This window comes from Cucumis sativus, chromosome 6, assembly GCF_000004075.3.
Source record: "Cucumis sativus cultivar 9930 chromosome 6, Cucumber_9930_V3, whole genome shotgun sequence".
In the NCBI taxonomy this organism is placed as follows: Eukaryota; Viridiplantae; Streptophyta; class Magnoliopsida; order Cucurbitales; family Cucurbitaceae; genus Cucumis; species Cucumis sativus.
In genome coordinates, this window is record NC_026660.2 from 11,695,805 (window position 1) to 11,720,327 (window position 24,523).

The following is a 24,523-nucleotide window of genomic DNA, read 5'->3' on the forward strand; positions in this document are numbered from 1 at the left end:
AGAAAAACAGAGAAAGTGTATCATTGTCGTTTGTATATATATTGGTAATATCGATACTCGATAGCATTTGATAGAATGATCAATTTTAAATACAAGAAAAATAATATAAAACGATAGATAAGATGTGATAGATAAAATTTATTGATGAAAAATAATCGATTTTGTAGTGAAACCAATAAAGGATTACAAATAGTTGGTAAAGACCAACCCAACTTATTTAGCTATACTCCATTTTTCATATTATACCGTTTTAACTAAACATAAGAAAAAGAAAAAGGGAAAGGGAAAGAGAAAGAAAAATGCAAATTTCCACTTATAGGGCCGGACTGAGTCGCCGTTAGCTGTTCATCGCTTGAAGTCTCCATCCCAATAGAATCGCCACCCAAATATCTCTATTTCTTCACTTCCTTTATTCTCACTAATCACCATCCTTCAGAATCTCCTCAAAATTTCCTATAATGCTTTGTTCTCCCGTCACAAACCAGGAAAAGAATTTGATTCCATTTCCAACCCACTTTGGGAGGAATGTAGTTTTTTAAATTTGTCTGTTGTATCTCGTCTGTTTTGAGGTTGCTGCTAATTCCTCATGGATGCTAATGTACGAGCTCGTTTCACACTCGGCAAACAGTCCTCCCTCAACCCAGAACGTGAAGATTCGCATGTGGTTACGGACGAGCTTGATGATTCGATCGCGATTGATCCTGGGATTAAGCTTATGTACTTGGCCAATGATGGTGACTTGGATGGGATTAAGGAGCTACTGGACTCCGCTGCGGATGTAAATTTTCACGACACTGATGGCCGAACCTCTTTGCATGTTGCTGCTTGTCAGGGCCGCCCGGATGTCGTTGAATTGCTACTTGAAAGGGGTGCGGAGGTTGATGTTCAGGACCAATGGGGTAGTACGGTGAGTTTTAGGATCCATGTCTATTTTTTGAATTTGGGATGATTATCTTTTGATATTTGTTGAAGTTGTATCGATTTATGGTTTAGTTTCTTTAGTTTTTTATTAGTGAAGTTGTTTATTGTTTTAATTAGTACTATTACTTCGGTCTCGTAATCGATCCAATACCTCTGATGGGTGCTAATGAAGTTATCAGCGTTTTAGTTTCTGATTGGTTCTTTAAGGTTCAGCTAAATATGGATAGATGTTAGATGCTTGAACCAAGGTAGGTGAGAAGGGAAATAAGGTGTCTGAAAATAGTCGGGTTGGTATGGTGGACATTTTATAGTCGTTTGGTCTTGTGCCTACAATGTTAATTTTCGTTTACTTGCAAACGTTGTAGAAGGGTGAAGATTTGAGCCATGACAAGTTTTTCTAGTGAGATTGTAACTTCTAATTATCCGTTTTCTGTTTATATACTCTGGGTTAAGAAATGGGAAGGCTGGAAGAATTTGAAGTTGTAGAATCAGGAAATTTAGAATTTATTTTCTGTTTAATAGCCTCTTGCAGATGCCATATATTACAAGAATCATGATGTGATCAATCTCTTAGAGAAGCATGGTGCAAAGCTGCCGGTAAGAAACTGTACTCAGCACAGGGGATGTGCAATTGCTTTTATTCTGATGTGCTTCTGACCTTACTATGTTCTCATTGTACTTACACGTTGCTGGGAGTGTTTCCTCCTCTATATCCCAGATGGCACCAATGCTTGTGCAAAATGCTCGTGAAGTTCCGGAATATGAAATCAATCCAAATGAGCTTGATTTTTCTAATAGTGTGAACATTACAAAAGTAAGTTTTTGCCTACTTGCATTCACGCAATGCTATCAAATTTCTTCAATACATTTTTTATTTTATGTTGGTTTTTTTTTCTTTATTAATATGATAACAAATTCAATAATTTAGGTAAAATTGATGAAACAGTAAATGAATTACCTGTTCAAAAGTTCAGTTAATATTAATACCACTTTAGGGATTCTGAATTTAAAATAACAAAAGAATTTTAATCACTTTTTTAATTCTGCAAATGCAAAATACGATTATCAAAATTCTCTCTCCTGGTCTAAGCATGGTGGAAAAGACTTGGCTTGCTAAGATTAGAAAGCTTTCATGTTTGGGTCTCAATTAAAACTACATCAATCTTATCTACCATGATCCCTCATACTTGCAATTTAATTTTTGCTGGCACACTCCATCCTCAAGTTACCTTACCCAATCTAGCACTTGGCATACCAACAATAAATCCTAACTAAATTATGGAGCCTATTATCAAACTTAGAAAAACTAAACACTTATCAAAATTAATTAGTGGCTTACACATTGATGAAACCAAAAATTGAAGGATGTAGCCAATTTATTCTAATATTCTCTTAGTGTAGAACTTTGTTGCTATGTACTTGGTAAATTTGGGCGTGTGCGCAGGTGTATAGCGTTATCAAGAAATCAACTAACTTTACTCTTGCTTGTCCTCTGAATCCATTTAAATATAATTACACAGGGAACTTTCCGCAGTGCTTCATGGCGTGGAATTCAAGTTGCTGTGAAGACACTAGGCGAGGAACTTTTCACCGATGAAGATAAAGTGTGGGTTTAATTTTAGGAGATCAGTATTTCTGTTTCTTATGTTTATTATGCTTCCTTTGACTCATCGTGTATTGGAGGTGGACTTCATAATTCCCCACAATTTTCCTTGGGTTCCCTGCATATCAGATTATTGGAACCCCATCACAGATTTGGATAGCTCTACAGCTTTTCCTTCTATTTGGGTTAGATATGTAAACTTTACCTCTTGATATCTATTTTATTGTAAAATTCTCATGTAATAGGAAGGCATTTAGGGACGAACTTGGTTTACTTCAGAAGATACGCCATCCTAATGTTGTCCAATTTCTGGGAGCTGTTACACAAAGTAGTCCAATGATGATCGTCACAGAGTATTTGCCCCAGGTCTGTCCTGTTGTCCAACTTTATTATATGAAGGAAGTTTGAACACATTCATTCTTTGGGGAACTCGGCAATAGTTATTTACTTTCACTGTGTTCTTTTAAACTTTGTTATGTGTAATGCTCAAGTGGTCAATCAAAATGGTGAAATGGATATAGCTGTTCATGAAGTTGAAGATTGCGTGTTTCAGTCTATGAATGCATTAATGTTACGATCTAGATGTATTTGATAGAACACCAATAAGATGTGTTCTTATTCAATTGATATAAACTCACTATTACAGAGAAGAATTGATATGAGATGAAAATACAGAAATTAACTAAGAACAAGTTAAATACTTCCCTTCTCTGCCTATCCTCTCTCTCAAGGAAGAGTGCAGAAAAACTACTCACAAAACTGATCTCCCCTTTCTTCTCTCCCCAACTTCCCATTTATAACCATCTAACTGTCTACATAACTAACTACCCTTAGCCCTATACTAATCTAGGTATCTAACAGTATTCTATGTTCCCTGATGATTTTGTTTACCTCATTATATTTTCTTTCAAATTATTTCTAAGAAAATCTGCTGAGCAGTATTTCTTTATAATTCCATGTTGTAAGATTAAAGTGGAGAACTGGGCTGGATCTGTTAAAATATTTCAATCTTGTATGAACTGATGTCAGCTAATTAGTTGCTAGTTTCTAACCTTTATTTGTATGAGTTGATGTCCTATGAGATTAGTCGAGGTGCGCATAAGCTAACTTGGACACTCACGAATATTTAAAAAAAGAAAGAAAGAAAAAGAAACAAACCAACTTTGGGAAGTTATTGTTTTTTGTTCTTTATCTTGGTGTCATATATTCAAGCTTTTGTAATTACTCTCTCAATATCTTGTTTCAATTTGAAACAATTTTTGCAGTGCCTTGTACATTTCATATATCACCGAATTGTTTTTTTCTAATAAAAATTATTTCTTTTTCAGGGTGATCTTCATGCATTCTTGAAACGTAAAGGTTTCTTGAAGCTAGCAACAGTCGTAAAGTTTGCTCTTGACATTGCAAGGTCAATTCAGTTTTACATTCCCTAAATTTGTCTGGAAAATTGGAAATTAATTCATTACTAAAGTAAGAAACAATTGGGCTAAAAATATGATATGGGCTAGTTCTACTTCATAGCACTAAATAATAATGTATGCCAAGAGCACATATTGATCCCAGCATTTAAGGTAAAAGAAGTTGTCTTTACATAATTCTGAAATTGGATTATCTTATTCTTGATTGTCACTCAAGTTGGTTTAGTCATGAAAAATAACGTATAGCATTCTACTTAGGATTTTGGAGGAGATCACCTTTCCATTAGAAACAGCCAAATAAGTCACCACTGATTTGAATATTGTTCTCAACCAAAAGATAACTAAAAATTGCCCCTGATTAATGAAAAGTCAAAAGAGAACATGAGATAGAAGATGCCATTAAGATTTGCACCCAAGAGAATCATCTTCATAACAGAAGATGAGAACATTAGAAAGACTGCATTTTGACTCTAAGATTTTGTTTCTAAACAGTTCTAGTTCTATATGTTTTAGATTTCTTTTAACTCTCATGTACATTGAGCTTTTGTCTCTCCATTTTTCAATATTAATAATAGTGAGACTTGTTTCCTTTTAAAAAAAATATATTTTAGATTTTTTCTACTCAAACCATGTTAGAAAAGTTGATAGACAGATATCTGCTTAAGGTTTCTACTATTTATTTTACTGAATTGTGCCGTCCATTATGGCGCATATGGTCTTTTCATTTTTTGGTTGTTTCCTCTAACATGTTATAATCTGACTATTCATGTGGCCTTATTCTTGATTTGAGTTCATTTCTTTATGGGCTTTCCTCTTGTGGTCTTAGATCTGGATGCCTTTATAATCTTGTTAACATCATTATAATATATTTTACAGGGGGATGAATTATTTGCATGAGCATAAACCTGAAGCAATAATCCATCGTGATCTTGAACCTTCGTATGTTCTTATCTCTTACCATTTTATCTTTAGAGATAGTTGTATGAAAAAAGATCGTGAAATGGTTAGAGTAGATCATGTCAAGTTCTGATGTATGGTTGAGTGTAGTTTCTTACACAAAAAAGAAGTGACGGAGTTCAAATTGAATTTACCATTGTAAATTGTTATCCTTTTCCAAACAAAAGAAAAAAAAAACTATTCATAAATAGTTTTTACAAGACAGTGAAGAAAAGCATGTTAGAGGAGAAAGGGTATGAGCATGTCCTGAAAAAGGTTCTATACGGTTGCATGCAACTATTTCTGATGATATCTAATGATCATGAGAGTTTTTATGTACTGATATTTGTCTGAATTAGTCTGGAACTATTGCTTAAACTGATGCATTCATATACTACAATCACTTTACAACCATGTAGTGTTAATCTATCAATCAAAATAAATAGTGGCGCAATCTGAATGACAACTTTGAACTCTTGAAGGTTGTTTAGACTGTTCATCTATAATTAACTGTAATTATCTCAAATCATCATGTTGTTTTTGTAACCCTTTGGTGTGTGTGGGGGGTTTTTATCTCCCCTTCCTTTTGTAGCCCTTTCTGATAATGAGGTTTTATTCTTATAAAAGAAAAAAAAAATTATAATTAACTGTAATCAGTAGATTGAAATGCCTAATATTATTTTCGTTGGGGTGTACCTAGAGTTAGGCTTCTGTTGGCTTTGGCACGAGTAGTAAGTTATTACCTGCTAAATAATAATATGGCATGAGTATAAGTTATCAATTGCTGAACAATTTGAACTTTGAAGGTTGCTTATTTGTTTATGAGTAAGACAACAGAAACATACTGCGGGATGATTCTGGGCACCTGAAAGTTGCAGACTTTGGAGTTAGCAAACTTCTAAAATTTTCAAATAGAGTTAAAGAAGACAGACCTGTGGCTGTGACATGTCTTGAAACTTCATGTATGTTTACATTTTGGCTAAAATTAGTTTTTTTTCCTCTCCTCTCGCAAGAGGCATTATGTTGAATCTTATAACATATGTATTGTGCTGAGCTTGGCCTTGATTTAAATATCGATATCTAGATTTCAAATTTATAGATATATCGATAATATATTGATATTAACAGTTTTTTTATAAAAGAAACTATGAAGAAGAAATTGAATTAAGAAGCAAGTTGTTTTTAGTTCCAAACTAAGCTATCCGTGTTATCATTAGTATTTATATTGATAATGGGACTAATGGATACTCTTTGGAAAAAACTAGTCGGATGGAGTCGATAATTTACTTAAAAAAAAAATAAGTAAAAAAAATCCCTCCCCAAACCGTGCTTGCATTTTTCATTGCACATTGTACATGACAAAACTACCGAAAATATTTACAAAATATAATAAACTTCAAATTCTATCATTGATAGGGTTTATTTTATTATATTTAAAAATGCCCCCATACTTTCTATAGGCATTTCTAAAAGATAACAAAAACAATGTTGAACCTCTAATTTACCATATGGACGAATATTTTACCCCTTTCTTGTAGGAAAACTACTTTAGAAAGTTCATGCTTGATAGTTATGTTTGGTCCAGGTCTTCGTTTGATCGATCCTTTTGCTTTACTAAAAAGATATTGAATGAAGATCCCTTTTGCAGTTGGGTATTTGGACAACAATATATTTTTATATATGTATGCGTGTGTGTATTTTCTGTACCCATTTATTGAAGTTGCTGGTTTCTCTTGTACAGGGCGATATGCTGCGCCTGAGGTTTATAAAAATGAAGAATATGATACAAAAGTGGATGTATTTTCATTTTCTTTGATCTTGCAAGAGGTGAAATTTCTCAAATGATTGTTCTCCTATGCATGCCATTGCCAGTGTCCAACTTGTCGTCTGGTTCATGTTCTTTTTGGTTTCATATGTGCACATATTGACAATGTATGTACAATTATATTATATTGAGAAAAGAGACGTAGAGCACACAATTTTTACGTGGAAACCCAGGGAGAAAAACCACGATGCACATCTCTTTTTTTATTATTTTCTCATAATACTGAATGATGCAAGGTGCAAATAAATAGACTACAGTGAGGAATAAAAAAAGGAAAAAATATTAGGTCAAATCTTTCCTTGGGCCAAATCCACTAAATCTAACACTCCCCCTGAAGTTGGAACGTAGATATCAATAAGACCCAACTTGCTAACCCAAAAGTCAAAGTTCTGTATGAGAAGTCCCTTGGTAAGGACATCAACAACCTGTTGGCTCGAAGGAATGTACGAAATGCATATGCTACAATTGTCCTGCCTTTTTTTGATGAAGTGTCGATCAACCTCAACATGTTTAATTCTATTATGTTGACCTGGATTGTTGGCAATGCTAATGGCTGCCTTGTTATCACAAAATAATTTCATTGGTATCTCAAAATTCTGATGAAGATCAGACAAAACTTTCTAGAGTCAAATTTCGTCACATATCCCCAAACTCATAACCATGTACTCGACCTCAACCCTGCTTCTAGCCACGACCCCTGCTTCTTACTCCATCAAGTTACTAGATTGCCTCATACAAAGGTACAATAACCCGAGGTAGATTTCCTGTCAACAACAGACCCTTTCCAGTCTGAATCAATACAAGCTTCAATAGTTTTCTTGTCTGTCTTTCTAAACATCAATTCTTTACTAGGAGTCGTTTTTAAGTAGCTCATGATTCTGTTTACAGCCTCCATGCGTTCCTCATAGGGAGCCTACATGAATTGGCTCACAACACTCATAGTAAAAGAAATATCTAGTTGAATTATGGGACAAGTAAATCAACTTACCCATAAGGAGCTGATATTGTTCTTCATCAACTGGAACTTTATCATCTGAATTTCCTAGTTTACAGTTGAATTTAATGGGAGTATTAGCAGGACGACGCCCCAGCATACTTGTCTCGGTTAGCAAATCAAGGGTATATACTTCCTCTGAGATACGGAGATACCTTTTTTAGATTTGATTACCTCCATTCTAAGGAAACGTTTCAGATTTTCCAAATCTTTGCTTTCAAACTCATTACCCATCCTCTTTTTCAGTTGGATGATTTTAGAATGGTCGTCCTCAGATAGAATGATGTCATGAACATTAACAATTCAATACTGCAACCTTCCCAGCTTTGGAGACCTTTGTAAACAAAGTATGGTCAGAGTGCCCCTGACTGTACCTTAGGGACTTGACAAAGGTAGTAAACCTATCAAACCACGCTCTAGGTGGCTGTTTTAGATCATATAAAGGTTTTTGAAATTTATACATCTAATGACCGGATTGAGCTTCAAACCCTGAAGGGGGGCTCATGTAGACTTCCTCCTCTAGGTCCTCATCTAGAAACGCATTCTTAACATCCAGCTGATAAAGAGGCCAGTCTTTGTTCACAGCAACAGATAGCAGAACTCTAACTGTATTCCATTTAGCAACTGGGGAAAAAGTTTCTAAATAATCAACACCATAGGTTTAAGTAAACCATTTTGCAACTAATCTCGCTTTGTGTCTGTCAAGGGTTCCATCTGCCTTGTATTTGAGAGTAAACACCCATTTTCATTCCATAGTTTTATGTCCCGTAGGTAGAGCACAGATCTCCCAAGTCTTGTTCTTCTCAAGAGCCCTCATCTCTTCCATGACATCATTTTTCCACTCAGGACATTCTAGTGCTATGTGGATATTTGTTGGTATCAGGTAGAGTTAAGGCTGGCTGTAAAGGTTTTGGACTGAGGAGATAGGTTCTCATAAGAAACGTTAGTTGGCAACATAGTAATTAATGCAAGACCTGTACCCTTCTTTAATGCAATAGGAAGATCAAGAGATGAAACATACTCACTGATAGTTTCTGAATGATCCTCCCTAATTTCATTTTCTTTAACTTCTACACTGACCTCATTCTCATCATTACTGCATTTTCCATCCAAGTGACCTCAATATCAACATTACCTTGTTCACCTATATTTTCAGGAATAACTGTCTCGGACCTATCACTTTCACTCATTTTACTGTCAATGTGTGAGTCAATAGAATTAGTCATACCTTGATCCGTAAAGGTTCAGAATCTTGGACCAGAGCTGACTGATTAGTAGGAGACCTAACTCCCTTTCTAAGATTCCTCTTATAGTAGGTTTTCTAAGGAACTTGGTTCGTAGGTAGGATCATGTTGTGAGGATTTAGGCTAGGTATGGTAATGAGAGTAGAATTGATGGACCTTAAGGATATCACAGGGTTAGACTCTTCGCTCTCATTCTCCCCCTGAAGTAGGCTAACAAGAAAGAAATGACGATCCTCAAGAAAGGCAACATCCATGGAATCAAAGTACTTACAAGAAGAAGAATGAAAGCATTTATAACCTCATTGGTGTAGGGTAACCAACAAAAACATAGGCCTGAGCTTGATGGGTAAACTTAGATGGATTAGGGCCATGGTTATGAACATAAGCTGTGCACCCGAACACTTGAACAGGAACATTAGATGTAGGACACAAGAATGCATTTGGTTGATAAGATGGGCTGCAGTGAGAACATCGCCCTAGAGATAGGAAGGAAGGGATGTAGACAACATAAGAGAACGAGCGACTTCCAAAAGGTGACGGTTTTTTCGCTCGGTTACTCGATTTTGTTGGGGAGGGGGGGTATAGGCACAGAAACTTTGGTGGACAATGCCTTTGGAAGACAAAAACTCATCGAGGATGTGGTTTTAGAACTCACGAGCATATCCACTTTGTAAAATAGCAATTTTTGTATTGAACTGCGTTTCTACGGTGTTATAGAAGTCCCTAAAGAAAGGGTTGACCTCAGATTTGTCGGAGACAAGAAAGACCCTGGTAAGATGTGTATGGTCATCAATAAAGGTTACGAATATGAACCACCATTTCTCAGATGAGGTAGTTATCTTGGATGGTCCCCAGACATCACTACGAACAAGTGTGAAAGGGTGAGTTGGTTTATATGGTTGTGAAGGAAAGGAAACCTGATGTTGTTTAAGCCCGAATACATGTGTCACAAGATAAGGAAGACACATCAAGTTTAGAGAAAAGATGAGAAAATAAATGTTTTATATATTGAAAATTAGGGTGGCCTACATGAAAATGCCAAAGCATACAATCATGTTCATAAGTAACAAAACAGGAAGATAAAAGACTAGTCCTATAAATGCTACTAGAAGAGGTGTTGTCATCAAGGAGGTAGAGTCCCCTACTATGCCGAACAGTGTTAATCATCTTCCCCGAGCTAAAGTCCTGAAAAGAGACAAAATCAGCTAAGAATATTGCTTTGCAATTTAACTCATGAGTAATCTTTCTTATAAAGAGCAGATTATAAGAAATTTTGGACACTTGCAAAACGTTATGTAAGAAGAGCCCTGCATAGAGAGAAATCTTCCCCTTCCTAACAATGGGGGCCAAGGAGCCATCTACAATTCTAATTTTTCGTTGCTAGCACATGGAATATATAGGACAAAAGTTCAGAGGAACCAGTCAAATAATTTGTGGCGCCATAATCCAGAATCCAGAGGTTCTTCCCATCAACACTAATAAGATCGAAGGATGGAGGTATACCTGATTGGGCAATGACACCTAAAGTAGCGGGACTAGGATCGGTTTGGTTGCCATGTGGATTAGGTGGTTGAGAAAGTCTAGTAGATTCATTCACATACATTCGCTCTTTGTTTTGTTTGTCGTTGGGAGAGCGTTTCTTAACTCTTGGGGGATGACTATGTAAATTCCAACATTGTTCCTTGGTATGCTATTGTTTTTGACAATGCTCACAGGCAAGAACTAGTTTTTCATTGTGCTTGTCACTACCACGGGTAGAGGAGCTTGCACTTAAAACAGTGGAGTTAATAGTAGGAGTTGCTGAAATACTCGTAGCATTTGTGCGATACTCCTCAAGGCAGATTTTAGAACAGACTTCCATCAGGGAGGGAATCGGTCTCTTGCCTAGTATATGTCCTTAAACTACATCAAACTTAGGATTAAGACGAGCAAGAAAAACATAATCTTGTCAATCTCTTCAATTCAAGTATTGCAAACCATCACTGAGATTGCTATCGATTATTTCTATGCATAGGTCCATTTCCTATCAGATAAGAGAAAGCTTATTAAAAAAGGATGTGACATCCAAGGTTCCTTGCTTGCATTCATGAACCTGCTTCCTTAGAGTGTATAGGCGAGAGGCATTTTGACGTTTGGAATATAGTGTATGGTTGTCCCAAATATCTTTAGCAGTTGCAACATACACTAGAGGTTTGCCGATTTGTGGCTCCATACTATTGATCAATGTTGATTGAAGAAGAGAGTCCTCTCCCTTCCAGTACCGTTCTTGTGGGTCTCCCAGTAAACAACAAGGTATTTCTCCTATCAGAAAACCGAACTTTTGTCGTTCTTCAAGGACCATTTCACTGATTGAGACTATGAGAAATAGTTATTGCCGTTCAATTTTTTTCTTGAAAAATATTCTGTAGACTATGCAACTATATTAGATACCTAAGAAACAAGATAAATTGGGGAAGGAGATTACCGGATTCTCAGAATACATAGGTACAGGTGTATGAAGGCCATGACTAGGAGTGTTAGATGTCGTCCCTAAGGTAGCCTCAATTGTTGCAATCTGTTGTTGAAGCCCTTCTAATTGTTGGTAAGCTATACTCGAAGAAGAAGTAAAAGCTTGCATGTTAGGGTTGGAATGTGCCGAAGGCTCACTAACCTCAAATGTTGAGTGAATTTGAGGATTCCTAACATTGGGATGATAGCCAAGGTCATGGGTGGCAATGCATACATATTTGACGGCAGAAGCAGTGGTGGTTGGCTGGAATTAGGTGGCAGCATATGGATCGACACTTGGGGAACACTACATCCCGCGGATGAAGACAAGGGTGACACAGGTAGGTCAGTCGACGATGTGTGAACAGGATGGACTGGTGTGTGTAGCTTTGGCGGCAGCTGCTGGCAGCGTGGACGACGGAAAAGGTTGCGGAATTAAGTTTCTTGGCGTTGTGTGAAGGTAGTGGAACCATTCATCTATGGCAGCGCTAATCCAAGCATCGACCGCGGCAGCGACGGCAACGCTAATACCGGCGGTTGTCTCCTCAGTTTAGTTTCCATCATGAGTTGTGTTATCTAGGATATGATCACTACCACGCTTTGATGCCATATTTAAAAAGAGACAGAGCAAATACAATTTTTATGTGGACATCCTAGTTTAGGCAAAAAAACCACAGTGCAAATCTCTCTTTTTATTATTTTCTCATAATAACAAATGATAAGGAGAAATAAATAAACTATAGTGGGGAATAGAAAAAGGAAAAAAATATTAGGTCAAATCTTTCATTGGGCCAAGCCCACTAAATGTAACATTATTTTTGCTAAGTATACTTTTCATATTAGTTGGCAAATATATGGGTGATTCCAATGCTCACTGAGGAAAATAATTGCTATTTCTGCAAGGCTATGGATTTCAATATAAATTTCCTTTGCATATCCGGCTACCTCCATTCTTTGGAAATATTTTAGATCTTTCAAGTCTTTGATTTCAAACTCATCACTCATCCTCTTTTTCAGTTGGATGATTTCATCATAGTCGTCCCCAGATAGAACAATGTCATCAACATAAACAATCAATACTGCAACCTTCCCAGCCTCAGAGATCTTTGTAAACAAAATATGGTCAGATTGCCTCTGATTGTACCGTAGGGACTTGACAAAGGTAGTAAACCTATCAAACCATGCTTTAGGTGGCTGTTTCAGACCATATAAATATTTTTGAAGTTTACACACCTGATGATCGAACTGAGCTTCAAACTCTAGAGAGAGGCTCATGTAGACTTCCTCCTCTAGGTCCTTATTTAGGAACGCATTCTTAACATCCAACTGATAAAGAGGCCCGTCTTTGTTTATGGCAATAGGTAGCAGGACTCTAACTATAAGTTTAGCAATTGGAGAAAAAGTTTCTGAATAATCAACACTATAGGTTTTAGTAAAACCCTTTTGCAACTAACCTCGCCTTGTGTTTGTCAAGGACAAGGGTTCCATCTGCCTTGTATTTGAGAGTGAACACCCATTTGCATCCCACAGTTTTATGTCCCTTAGGTAGAGCTAATGCAATGTGGATATTTTTTGGTATCACAGTAAAGTCAAGGCTGGATATGAAGGCTCTAAACTTAGGAGATAGGTTCTCATAAGAAACGTTAGTTAGCAATAGAGTTCTTAGTGCAGGACCTGGTATCCTTCCTTAATATAATAGGCAGATCAAGAGATGGATCATTCTTACTCATATTTTCTGAACGATCCTCTCTAATTTCATTTTCAGTAACTCTTGCACTAACCTCGTTCTCATCATTAACCTGGTCCAACATGACAGAACTAATCATAGGGAGATTGATAGACACTTACCAAAGAGAGATTGGATAATGGTAGCATTTGCATTCTGATAGACCACCAATATTATATCAGTACAGTAGGAGAGGAAATAAGAAATAACACGTGAGGGTGAGGCACGTGTGAGTGAAGGGAAGGGTAGCAATATAAATAAGTTTGTAAAGGGCGGAAGAGTCAGTTAGTTTTTTTTGAGTTTCAGAATCTTTTCTGTTATTCCTTGAGAGAGAGGAAAACAGAGGATTGTGTTTCTGTTATTTCTATCAATAATATCGAATTACTATTTCTACCTACGGATTCCATCACATTCCTTACCTACCCTCAAGCCAACAGATTGCTGATATTCTCACAAAGGGGCTCCTTAGACAAAGCTTTGATTCTTGTGTTAGCAAGTTGGGTCTTTTCAACATTTATGTCTTAACTTAAGGTAGAGTGTTAGAAATAGTGGGCTTGGTTCATGTTGAAATCCCTAGGGTAGATATGTAATTTACTTTACCCTAATTTTTTGTTCTTTTAATTAGGCTTGTGTTGCTGTTAGACCCCAATATTACATACATATAAAAGAAGGAGCAGAAAAGGGATTTGACAGCGCTGATGGTAATTCAAGGAGCAGATAAATAGAAAACAACACTAAGGGCCCACTGTGGGTATTGGATATTTATGGAGAATGTTTTGGGGATGGCTGTTTTTAGGTTTTATATTGTCTTTTTGGTGAAAGCTTTCATAGCCTTCATAGGAGAAGTTTCCAGCCTTCTCAAAGGTGCTGGATAATATTGTGGCTACTGTTCTCTGAACTATTTGGTATAGGTTTGTGTTACATTTTGATTTCTATTATCAATATAGTATATCAGAGTGCTAATTCTATTTTGTTTTGTTGGGAATTTTCTGCTTTTCACATTAAGAATCCTAACAATTGCCTATAAAAACCTCTTCTATAATTATCTTCGTAGGAAAATAATAAGAAAACATCTTCACCGTGGTTTTTCTCCCTATAATAGGTTTCCAGGTAAATTTGTGTTTCTTCATCTCTATTTTCAATACTCATAGCTAAAAGTAGAGAGTCCAGTCTTCTCCTTTAAAACCAAGCTCGAGAGTAGACTACTCAAGCCAAATCTGTTGGGCTATTTATTTGGAGGCATTCCTGATGAACCCCGATTTGTTGCGCACCCATTTGGAGGCATTCCCGATGAACCCTGATTTGTTGCATCCACCCACTAGTAGGAGGAAAAATTCCATAGTCTACCTGCGTTCAAACCATACACGACGTCTTTATCTTCAAAATCTTCCTCAAGACTGCTGCCTAGGAACTTGAACAGGAACTAGCTCCAGTATTGTTTGAGGAAGGGAAGATAAACCAATTTTTCTTAAGGTGTGGTTGATTAGAAAAAGCTCAGTTTATTTCTGTAACGTATTAGAAAAAGCTCAATTTATTTCTGTAACAATCAACCCTACTTTAGGGGGCATATATGAGGCCTAATTCATTTGTGGCCATCTTTTTTAAATTATCCTTATGACCCTCATTAGACACTCGATGAACGGAAGGAAAAACTCTACTGGCCCATTCCAGAAAAGGTACCATTAACATTGGAGAATTACAGAACTTACAAGACCCAAATCAACAGGCGTTTGAGATCCTTGAGATCTCGTTACCCTCAGAATTAAATCTTATTTCTTCTTGATACTCACTGTTTGTCAAGACATCTACAAATCACCTCAATGGCTTGACAGAGAACCTGCCAATCTGGAAACTCAACTATCATAAAACCTCCAAAGGGAAGTGCCATGTTTGGACGAAGTAATTGTCATAGAAGACATTTCTCACTGCACAACATGGCAAGGCCACATGAAACCAACACTTAATATTGACTTATTAACAACCTCTGATCTGATATCTGTTTCTGAACTTGATGTTTCTTTGATTGTCCCTTTTCCTAATCCGTATCCCCCCTCAATCATTGCCCATGTCAGTCAAAATGTTTTATTGGGATAATTTTTATCCATGAACTTGAGGTTCTCACGAGTTTTCTTTATTCTAATCAACTTAGTTTCTCAAGTGTATATATGGGTAATGTGTTGAATATTCATAAAATTTTTGGATTTTGCACTTATAATTTGTAATATTGGTCCAGATGTGCTCATGCTAATAACATTGTATTGTTTTATCATTTATGGGATCATTGTAGATGATCGAAGGCAATCCACCTTTTCCAACAATGCCAGAAAATGAAGTACCCAAAGCTTATATAGCCAACGAGCGCCCACTATTTATGGCTCCACCAAATCGTTATGCATTTGGAATACAAGAGTAAAGTCCTCTTTTTTTTCTTCTTTTTTTTTTTTTTTCATTTTGATGCTATATGCTTGACTACTAGATGTCAGTAGAAATATTTTCTTTTGTTTGCAAGTCACTTCCTCGTTAGAATATTTTTATGGTCGGGGCTTTTGGCGTAGCAGGCTAAACTTCTTTTAATAATTGTCAAGCCAGTTAATCTTAATATCTGCACTTCCTTGTCTACAGGCTAATTCAGGAATGTTGGGATGAGAAGCCGCAAAAAAGACCCACATTTCGGCAAATAATAAGAAGGTTAGAGGATATTAACACTCGACTCATGCAAACAAGAAGCTTGAAGGTAAACAAGGGCTCTCTCTCTCAATCAACGTTATTAACAGCCATTTTGCTTCTCATCGTAGCCAAAATTTGAAAAGTAACCACTGTGAATGTCATTTAAATTGTTTACAGGTGAATCCATTTTGCAGTTGTTTTCAGAATCTGAAAGCCTTATTTACAAGCGAAAGAACTAATCCAGGCAGCAGATCTTCTTACTCGGAAAGCAAATGAGTTAGTATTCTTAGAGATTCTCAGCCTTTTTCTCCCCTCTCATCCACACACGTTATGTTGTATTTAACTAAAACATAATGTTTGAGGTATTTTTGTGCATATCTTTCGCTTATTTTGCCTTTGATATTTTTCTCAAACAATTTTGGCTTGTCCTATTTTTCTTGGTTGGATGAGAGAGTTGTAAGCTAAGCTATGCCTTGACTGGTATCGTTCCCATTTGTTTCAATTGGACCATTCTTGTAGGTTGAATATTGCCATTACTTTTTTCAGTTGAACCTCTTTTTCTTTTTTCCACAGCATCCACAAAGGAGACATATCCTAAAGCTTTGATCATGAAAGCATTGTGCAAGAGATTGGCATGGTTTAGTTAAGTATTAGCAATGATGTAAAACCAAAACCAGGTAGTCTGTTCTTGAAACAGTTCAAGTGCTTGGATTCCTATCTTGATAAAGTTGTTAAAACAAGCATCATTAATTTTATAGATCTACTTCCAGTTCCCCTTGTGGTTTTATTTGGGGCACATTACATGTGAATTATTTGCTAAATTTCGTGAACTAAACCAGGCTATTGAGATTCTTTTAAAAGTTTCCTAACTTGGTTTTGTTTTTCAAAACACTGTCCAAAAAAGGAAAAAAAAAGTCAATTAAATTTTAAAAGTAAAAAATTAACTCTTTGAAGCCTTAAAATTTTTGTTTTTGATTTTTGGTGTATGACTTCGAAGTTTTGTAAGAGAACAAGTACAACTTCCAAGTACGAAATCTCAAGGGTTTTAAAGGCCGGAATATAATTGATTGTAATTCAAACCTATGTTTGGATTGAGAATTTTGTGTCAATTTTGTAATTCCTATTACATTCTCTTTCCAACTTTCTACCTAACCCTCTTTTCTAAGATTGGTTTAAACATTTTATCTAATCATTATATTCTAGCCTTTCAAAGCCTTTCAAACAATCTTGAACTGTTGACAATAGAGAAGTTGTGTGGCTACCATCGTTTCCATTAAACTATTTGAAGCTTCTCAACTTTGTTAGAGCTTATGAGCTTGTCATTGGCACAGAGATGATCAATTAGGGGCCTACTTCATAATTGAGATGAAAGAAACTAAACCATGAATTGTAGAAAAGAAAGAAAGTGTTAAAAAACGAGGGCTATTTTGAAATATGGTAAAATGAATCGAATATATTTATCAAATATAGCAAAATATCATAATTTAACGAAAAATTGTGATAGCTTTCTATTTGTATCTACTTGTATTAAATAAACATAAATAATAATTTATTTTGGTTTATCATAATTTTTCACATATAGTTTGTTTTATCATAATTTTTCACATATAGTTTGTGATGTCTTTGCTATAGTGTAAATAGTTTGAGAATTTTTGTCATTTAAAAATCAATAAATTATTTATTTTTCAAAAAATAATTATACATATTCTAGCCTTAAACTATCTCAACTTGAGTGGAATTAAAATGATTTTTTTTAGAAAATAAAGTATATACCTAAATATACAAAAAAAGAAAAAAAAAAAAACCAACTACTAGATTTGAATCTGTCGTGAAAATGACTCAACAACCTAAAATAAAAAAATCGAGAAAATATAATATAAAACAATAAACTATAATATATAAATAAATGAATAATAAAATTAGAAAATTAAGAAAATTATAAAAACTCAAAATCATTGAACTTCTCCACTTTCTTCCGATTTCACTTCAATAATAGTAATAGTGTTCATTCTTACAAATCCATCAAATGTCACTATTTATAGGCAATTTGACAAGTATGAGATGAATTATATAATCATAAAACTAAGTATTTGATAGATAAGTGAAATGTTGGTTGGTTAAAGGGTTGATATGTGGCTATGACCACTAAGCACACTAATGAATATTTATCATTAATAGTATAATAGAATTCAATTCGAGTCTAACACCAATAATAATAAAACAAACAAATAAAATGTACAGTCCCTTAAACTTTTTTAAATAATGTTTATTTGGGCTTATGGATTTACCTAAACTAATTATTTTAGTAAATAATGTATTATAATTAATAGGAAAATAAACATAGATTTTAGAGCTGTGTTTATTTCTAAAACTAGGTGGAAAGTTGGTTGAATGGAAAGATTGAAGGAAAAGGTGAATTTTGATTGTTGTTTTAGTGTGGGAAGTAAAAGAGCAGTGGGGTGCTTATGTTATTATGGAACCTTTGTGATAAAGTGGATATAAAATCTTTGTTGATGCAGATGCTACTATTCTCAGCAAAGATATTTGGCATTTCAAGATTTGCAAGCTTTTATGGTGCTAACCTTTATCGGGATAAAAGGTAAAAGTTGCATGGAACCTGCTTACTTGGCTTCATGGTTTGTTGCGAACGGATAATAGACTTTGCCAAGTTTGGAATCACCAACACCATCGTTTGAAGACCTTCCCTTTCTCTGAATGAAACAAGTTGTTGGCTTGTGGTTATCAATATTTGATTGAAAAAAAATGAGAGTTTTTTTCTTTTTTCTTTTGAGATCACGTACAACACTCAATTCGTCTTCGTTTCGTCTCAGTTACCAATTTTCCTTTTCTTCATCGAGAAAGAAAAAGAACTTTAGGATAAGTGAGATGCTTTACATGTAAGAAAGTTATTGATTTAATTTTAATTAAATTAAAAAATGTTAACTTTCATAAATATAACAAAACAACAAAATATTTACCGTTCCTATAACAAAATAAATAGATTTCAGGTTTGCCATTCCTTTCCATCTATTCCCTCTTGTACAATTTTTTTTTTAAATCATTGTCGCGACGTGATCGCTACGCGGAGCGGCCGACCTTCCCGTTTATTTAATTTTAATAAATAGTTTTGGAGTCGCCACCAACCATATTAGGGTGTGATTGGTCACCCAAAAAAAGAAAAAAAAAATGGTCTGCGTACATTCAGAGATTTAAGTTCGGGAGTTAGTTGTGTGTAGGGAAGGTGTTAGCACCCTACAACACCCAAAAAATGGTTATCCAAATTTATCTTTTAAAATCAAATTATAGAGGTTCACAAAATAAAATTTTTATTTAGGTTTTGTTTAAATGTCCCATGTTTATCAATTCATATCGAAGAAAGTAAAACCTAAGCATGAATTGATAATTATGAGTGGCATAGGAGCCATTAGAAAAATTAAGTTTATTTTTGTTTTAAAAGATCTTTATTCACCTTAAGAATATTAAGATACCAAAACTTGATATTTTAATCTCTATCATAGGTGTTTGATGAGAAATTTCATGTATCTAGAATGAAAACACTACTCAGTCTCATTTAAAATATGAAATGTGTTTATTTAAAAACAATCTATTAATTAAATTTCAAACGGAAAAATTTCATGTATTCATGGATTTTAAATTATAAAATCCATAAAAAACAATACTTTTTCTCCAATTTACATTTTTATATTTAAATTGAAAAATGAATAATAACAATAACAAAACATTATGAAATTTGAAAAATATTTAAAGGGTAATATGTTGAGATAAAATAAATGCATCATGATAATGTAAGCAATACGCAAAATGTACAAGATAATTAATTAATACAGTACATGCAAGATAATTAATTAATGCAGAATGATGCAAAATAATTAATTAATTCAAAACATGTAAAATAATTAATTAATTTAAAAGGATGCAAAATAATTAATTAATTCAAAACGATGCAACATGATTAATTAATACAGAAAGGTGAAAAATAATTAATTAATGCAGAAATAGGCAAATTAATTAATTAATTCAGAAATATGCAAAATAATTAATTAATTCATAAATATGCAAAATAATTAATTATGCTAGAACAGAGTAATAAATAATTACTCGAGGATGTCAAATGGGTGAAATAATAATTAACTGCAGAGTGTCAAAGTAGGTTTAATGCAAGATGCCAATAAATAATCACGGTAGCCAATGGATGTCAAATAGTTTTAGTGATTAATTAATTAATACAGAATACAAATAATTTGAATGAGTAATTGACATAAGAGACCAAATGAGTGCCAAAATAATTAACGATATGCAAATAATTAGCTCACAATGGAGGATGTCAAAAATTAAAACTGTCAAATACATCGTGCTAATTAATTAACCATGCATAATTAAAAGAGTATGTCAAATGAATAGTTATTTTCAAATGCATAATTAACATATATGCCAAATGGATAATTATTAAAGCAAGATACCAAATAGATACACACATTTAACACATAATGTAAAATGTGTGCTTAGATAATTAGAAAGATAGCAAATAATTAAATCAGTATGCCAAATGGGTGTCAAATAAGTGTTAAATAATTAAGACATCAATCAAATAATTAACACATCATTTAATTAATTAACCAAATGAAATAATTAACATAGCACCCAAATGGATGCCAAATAATTAATCAAGAACACACTTATTAATTAAGGCAGTAGCCAAATAGATGTAAAACAACTAATTAATCAGCTCAGCAATCAAATAGTCAAAATGTGTGTCAAATTAATTACCATGCAGAACTCAGCAATCAAAATACTCCAATGGCCAAATGGATGTCAAATAATTAACGAGGATGCAGAAAATTAACACAGACCAAATAATTAACATAGCATTGACAGTATGCTAATTAATTAACCAAATAATTAATGCCAAATCAGATAATTAACTCACAACATTCAAATGGGTGCCAAATAATTAAACGGATGCAGAACTCATCCATCAAAATAGTCAAATGGCCAAATAGATGTGCATAAATAAGTGTAATCAGATGCAAAACAATAATTAATTAGGGCAGCAATCAAAGAGTCAAATGGGTGCCAAATAATTCAAATGATGCAAATAATTAAAAGATGTGAAATGAGTGCCCAATGATTAACACACCAGCTAATTAATGAGTGATTTAAATGAATAATTAAGACAGCACCCAGATGGGTGCCAAATAATTAAGCAAGTATCATCAAACATGAATAATAATAAAAAAAAGAACTTACAAGGTCTGCCTTAAATGCAAAATGTTCTGGGTTGATCCTCCTCACCTCTTCCAAAAAAAAAAAAATCTTTTACGTGTCCCTCTTCTCTACCAAATAATTCTCCCCCCATTGAATCTTCTCATTCTCTTTTTCTAGGGAAATGTCTTCTTTTTTAGATAGAAGTGAAGTAGGTTTAGATAGTGAAATGGAGTACAGAGAAATGTGGAAGAGTGGGAGAACGTGAGAGATTGGGGAAGAAGGTGGAAGAGTGGGAGAACGTGAGAGATTGGGAGAAAGTAGGAGGGTTGTGACTCAGGAAAACAGGGGATGGTTGAGAAAAATAGGGAGAAGAAAAAAAAAATCTTTACTTTTAAATATGTTTTTATTTTTGTTTTTGTTTTAAAACATAAATTTAAAAATTAAGATTTAAATTTTAGAATTTAAATTTAAATTCAAATTCAAATTCTTTAAAAAAAATAATAAATTAATTAATGAAAAAAATAAAAAGGCAGGACAAAATACGGTATCTACAATCATGATCTTTGTTTACAATCCATTATAAATTTTGAATTTTTTTTTCAAAGTGTTATTTGGTTCAAGATTGTGCACAAAGTATAAGATCGTGTACCAAATATAATATATATTGGTACACAAACTTGAACAAAAAACGTTGGGATATTAGTATTTAGATTTAGCTACAACCAAATCTAAATCTTGAAAAAAACTATTTGGATATTAGTACACGATCGTTTAGATTTGGATAGTGTAGTCAAATCTAAATGATTGTGTAACGAAGAATCTACCCAAGTTTAAACGATCGTATAGCCAAATCTAAACGATCGTGTACCAAAAAAATCTTGAAAAAAAATCGTTAAGATAATGGTACACAATCGTTTAGATTTGGGTAGTCAAATCTAAACGATCATATAGACAAATCTAAATGATCTTGCTAAGATCATATACCAAATATATTATGCGCGTGAGTGCCAAACGAATCGCGTGTTGACGGAGGCGTTTTTGGTATTTTTTTAGTGTAGACTTGTGGGCTTTTTTCGTTTTCAAAATTGTTCTATATATAATAAATATTTTTCCGCTTTGTTATATTTTTTTAAAAAAACCATTAAAAATATAATTAATTAATTTAAATTAATAATTAATTATATCATATTTAATTAATATTTCATTTATATCTTTGTTGACCAAAAAATTTCAACCAATTAAATTATGCCATGTCATCACAACAAACATTGTAATAATTATAATTTGATTGAGTTTGTGCAATTAAATTTTCTCATACCCAACCCAATTCAGGCCCTAGATATAAAAATTGGGCCAAACGAGAATAATGGGCCCAACCCCAAGTTCAGACGATAAATAGACCCGAGCTCAAGCCCAATAGACAAAATGGACCCAAGCCTAAATTCAACAGTCAAATGGGCTCAAGCCCATCTGAAGCCCATGAAAATTCTCTATAAATAGATACATTTCCATTCATTTTGAAGATCTTTGGTTGAAAGGAGAATTGAAGCTCTGAATAATTGAAGACTTAAACTTCTAAAAAGCTCTCAACACATGCAAGTTCTTTTCAGCCTCGAGATCAATATGTTCTGAAAGATTGAAGACTAAACTTTCCTAAGATTCCAGAAGATTGAACCTCAAATTGATTTGCAACTACAACTTCTTGAAGACCGAAGATCAAGAAGTTATAAGTTTTAATTTGTACTCAAGAGAAAGCATCAAATGAGTAAATATTAAAGATTGTATCCACAACACCATATAAAGCAATATACAAAGTTTAATTCTACGAATCAAACTTCTTCGGAAATCTTGTGTGAACAATCATATTTAAATGAATCTCTCTCATATAATCTATAGTTTGAAGGGGTTTTTTCAAATATACAATAAAGCGGCAAAATATTTACACTATATAGAACACTTTCGAAAATAGGGAAAGACCACATGCCCACAATGAAAAATAACAAAAATGCCCTCGTCAACACGTAATTAATTTGGCACTAACAAGATCGTTTAGATTTAGCTACACGATCGTTTTGATTTGGCAACCCAAATCTAAACGATTTTTTTCAAGATTCATTTGCTTGACGATTGTTTAGATTTTGGTAGTCAAATCTAAACTATTTTTTTCAAGATTCTTTGGTAACGATCGTTTAGATTTGACTACACGATTATTTAGATTTGTATTACACCATCGTTTAGATTTGGCTACCCAATTCTAGATGCTTTTTTTCAAGATTCTTTGGTACACAATTGTTTAGATTTGGTAATTTGGCTACCAAATTTAAACAATTTTTTTCATGATTCTTTGGTACACGGTCGTTTTGATTTGGCTACCTAAATCAAAATAATTGTGTTTTAAGCTCCAACAATTTTTCAAGATATTTTATATTTGGTACACGATCAAGATCTTGAACCAAATAATACACGATCGTTTAGATTTATGATTGATTGAAAAAAAAAATAATTATTTCAAAAGAAAAATGAGAGAAGATAAGAAAAGAAAGATGATGGAAAGGAAAGAAAATAGCAAAAGAAGAAGAGAAAAAAGACGATGAAAAGGAAGGGTACACCTAAAATAATTTTAAAAAATGGTCAGATTCATGAATTTTTTTATTTTGTTACACGAATCGTAAATATTTTGTCGGTTTGTTATATTTATGAAAATTAAACTAGTTTTAATATGAATCTAATTCATATTAAATTAATATTTGAACTCATTCAAATATTTTATTCTTCCATAAATTAATTTTGAATCATATCCAAACTAAATTTATATAATAAAATTTAATTAAAATATAAACTTTATATTATATTAATTTTCTAAGTAAATTTGAACATCAAATTAAATCCTATATATATTAACCTCATTACCCTTTGCAAGCTAGGAATGAGAGACCCAATAGACCTACAAATCATAAGGTCAAACGATATGAGATTAATTGGCTAAACTCGTTAACCACATTAATCAATATTCATTAGCTGCATGCACACTCCACTAAAGATTCATGGGTGAACTCTTCTCACTGTAGATATATTTCTATGTCTATTGATATAGACTAATAACAGTAAGTTATTCATTCGCAAGTGTCTATAACACCACTTCGGTCAAATTAACGTTGTACCCCTATGTTACTTATAGGCCTTAAATAACAATGCTCCTCTTACGAACAACCTGTTTATGGTTCAACTAATAAACAAAAACCTCTCTCGTGCCATAGAGAGAGTAGGACTCTTGGTTTAAGTTCCAGAAACACCATGTAAGGGAAAATTCATTTACTTACCCTAAAAACAGGAAGGAGTAAATTTCCATCTTGTGTGATTATGTTATCAGATCCCTTTTCGATCTTGTCTCTCCAATATGATAAACTTATCGAGTCTGTAATCTGATCACTCTCACATGTACAAATCAAAGGACAATCCATCCTAGACAAGAGTTT

The 24,523-nt window shown here is 33.8% G+C and overlaps 1 protein-coding gene across 2 annotated transcripts; it reads left to right on the forward strand.

Moving 5' to 3' along the window:
- Positions 1-262: 262 nt before the first annotated feature.
- LOC101218932 (integrin-linked protein kinase 1) lies at positions 263-16,622 on the forward strand. 2 transcript variants are annotated; one of them, XM_011658806.2, is made up of 13 exons: positions 263-907; positions 1,444-1,518; positions 1,640-1,735; positions 2,442-2,527; positions 2,770-2,890; positions 3,853-3,932; positions 4,819-4,881; positions 5,716-5,840; positions 6,620-6,705; positions 15,442-15,563; positions 15,777-15,888; positions 15,999-16,097; positions 16,395-16,622. In XM_011658806.2, the coding sequence occupies exons 1-12, from the start codon at positions 587-589 to the stop codon at positions 16,095-16,097; spliced, it is 1,386 nt and encodes a 461-aa protein (XP_011657108.1). In that variant the 5' UTR covers positions 263-586; the 3' UTR covers positions 16,395-16,622. The 2 variants fall into 2 exon arrangements, with proteins under 2 accessions (XP_011657108.1, XP_004143183.1); XM_004143135.3 differs by lacking the exon at positions 16,395-16,622 and having other exon boundaries at positions 15,999-16,389.
- The last annotated feature ends 7,901 nt before the right edge of the window (positions 16,623-24,523 follow it).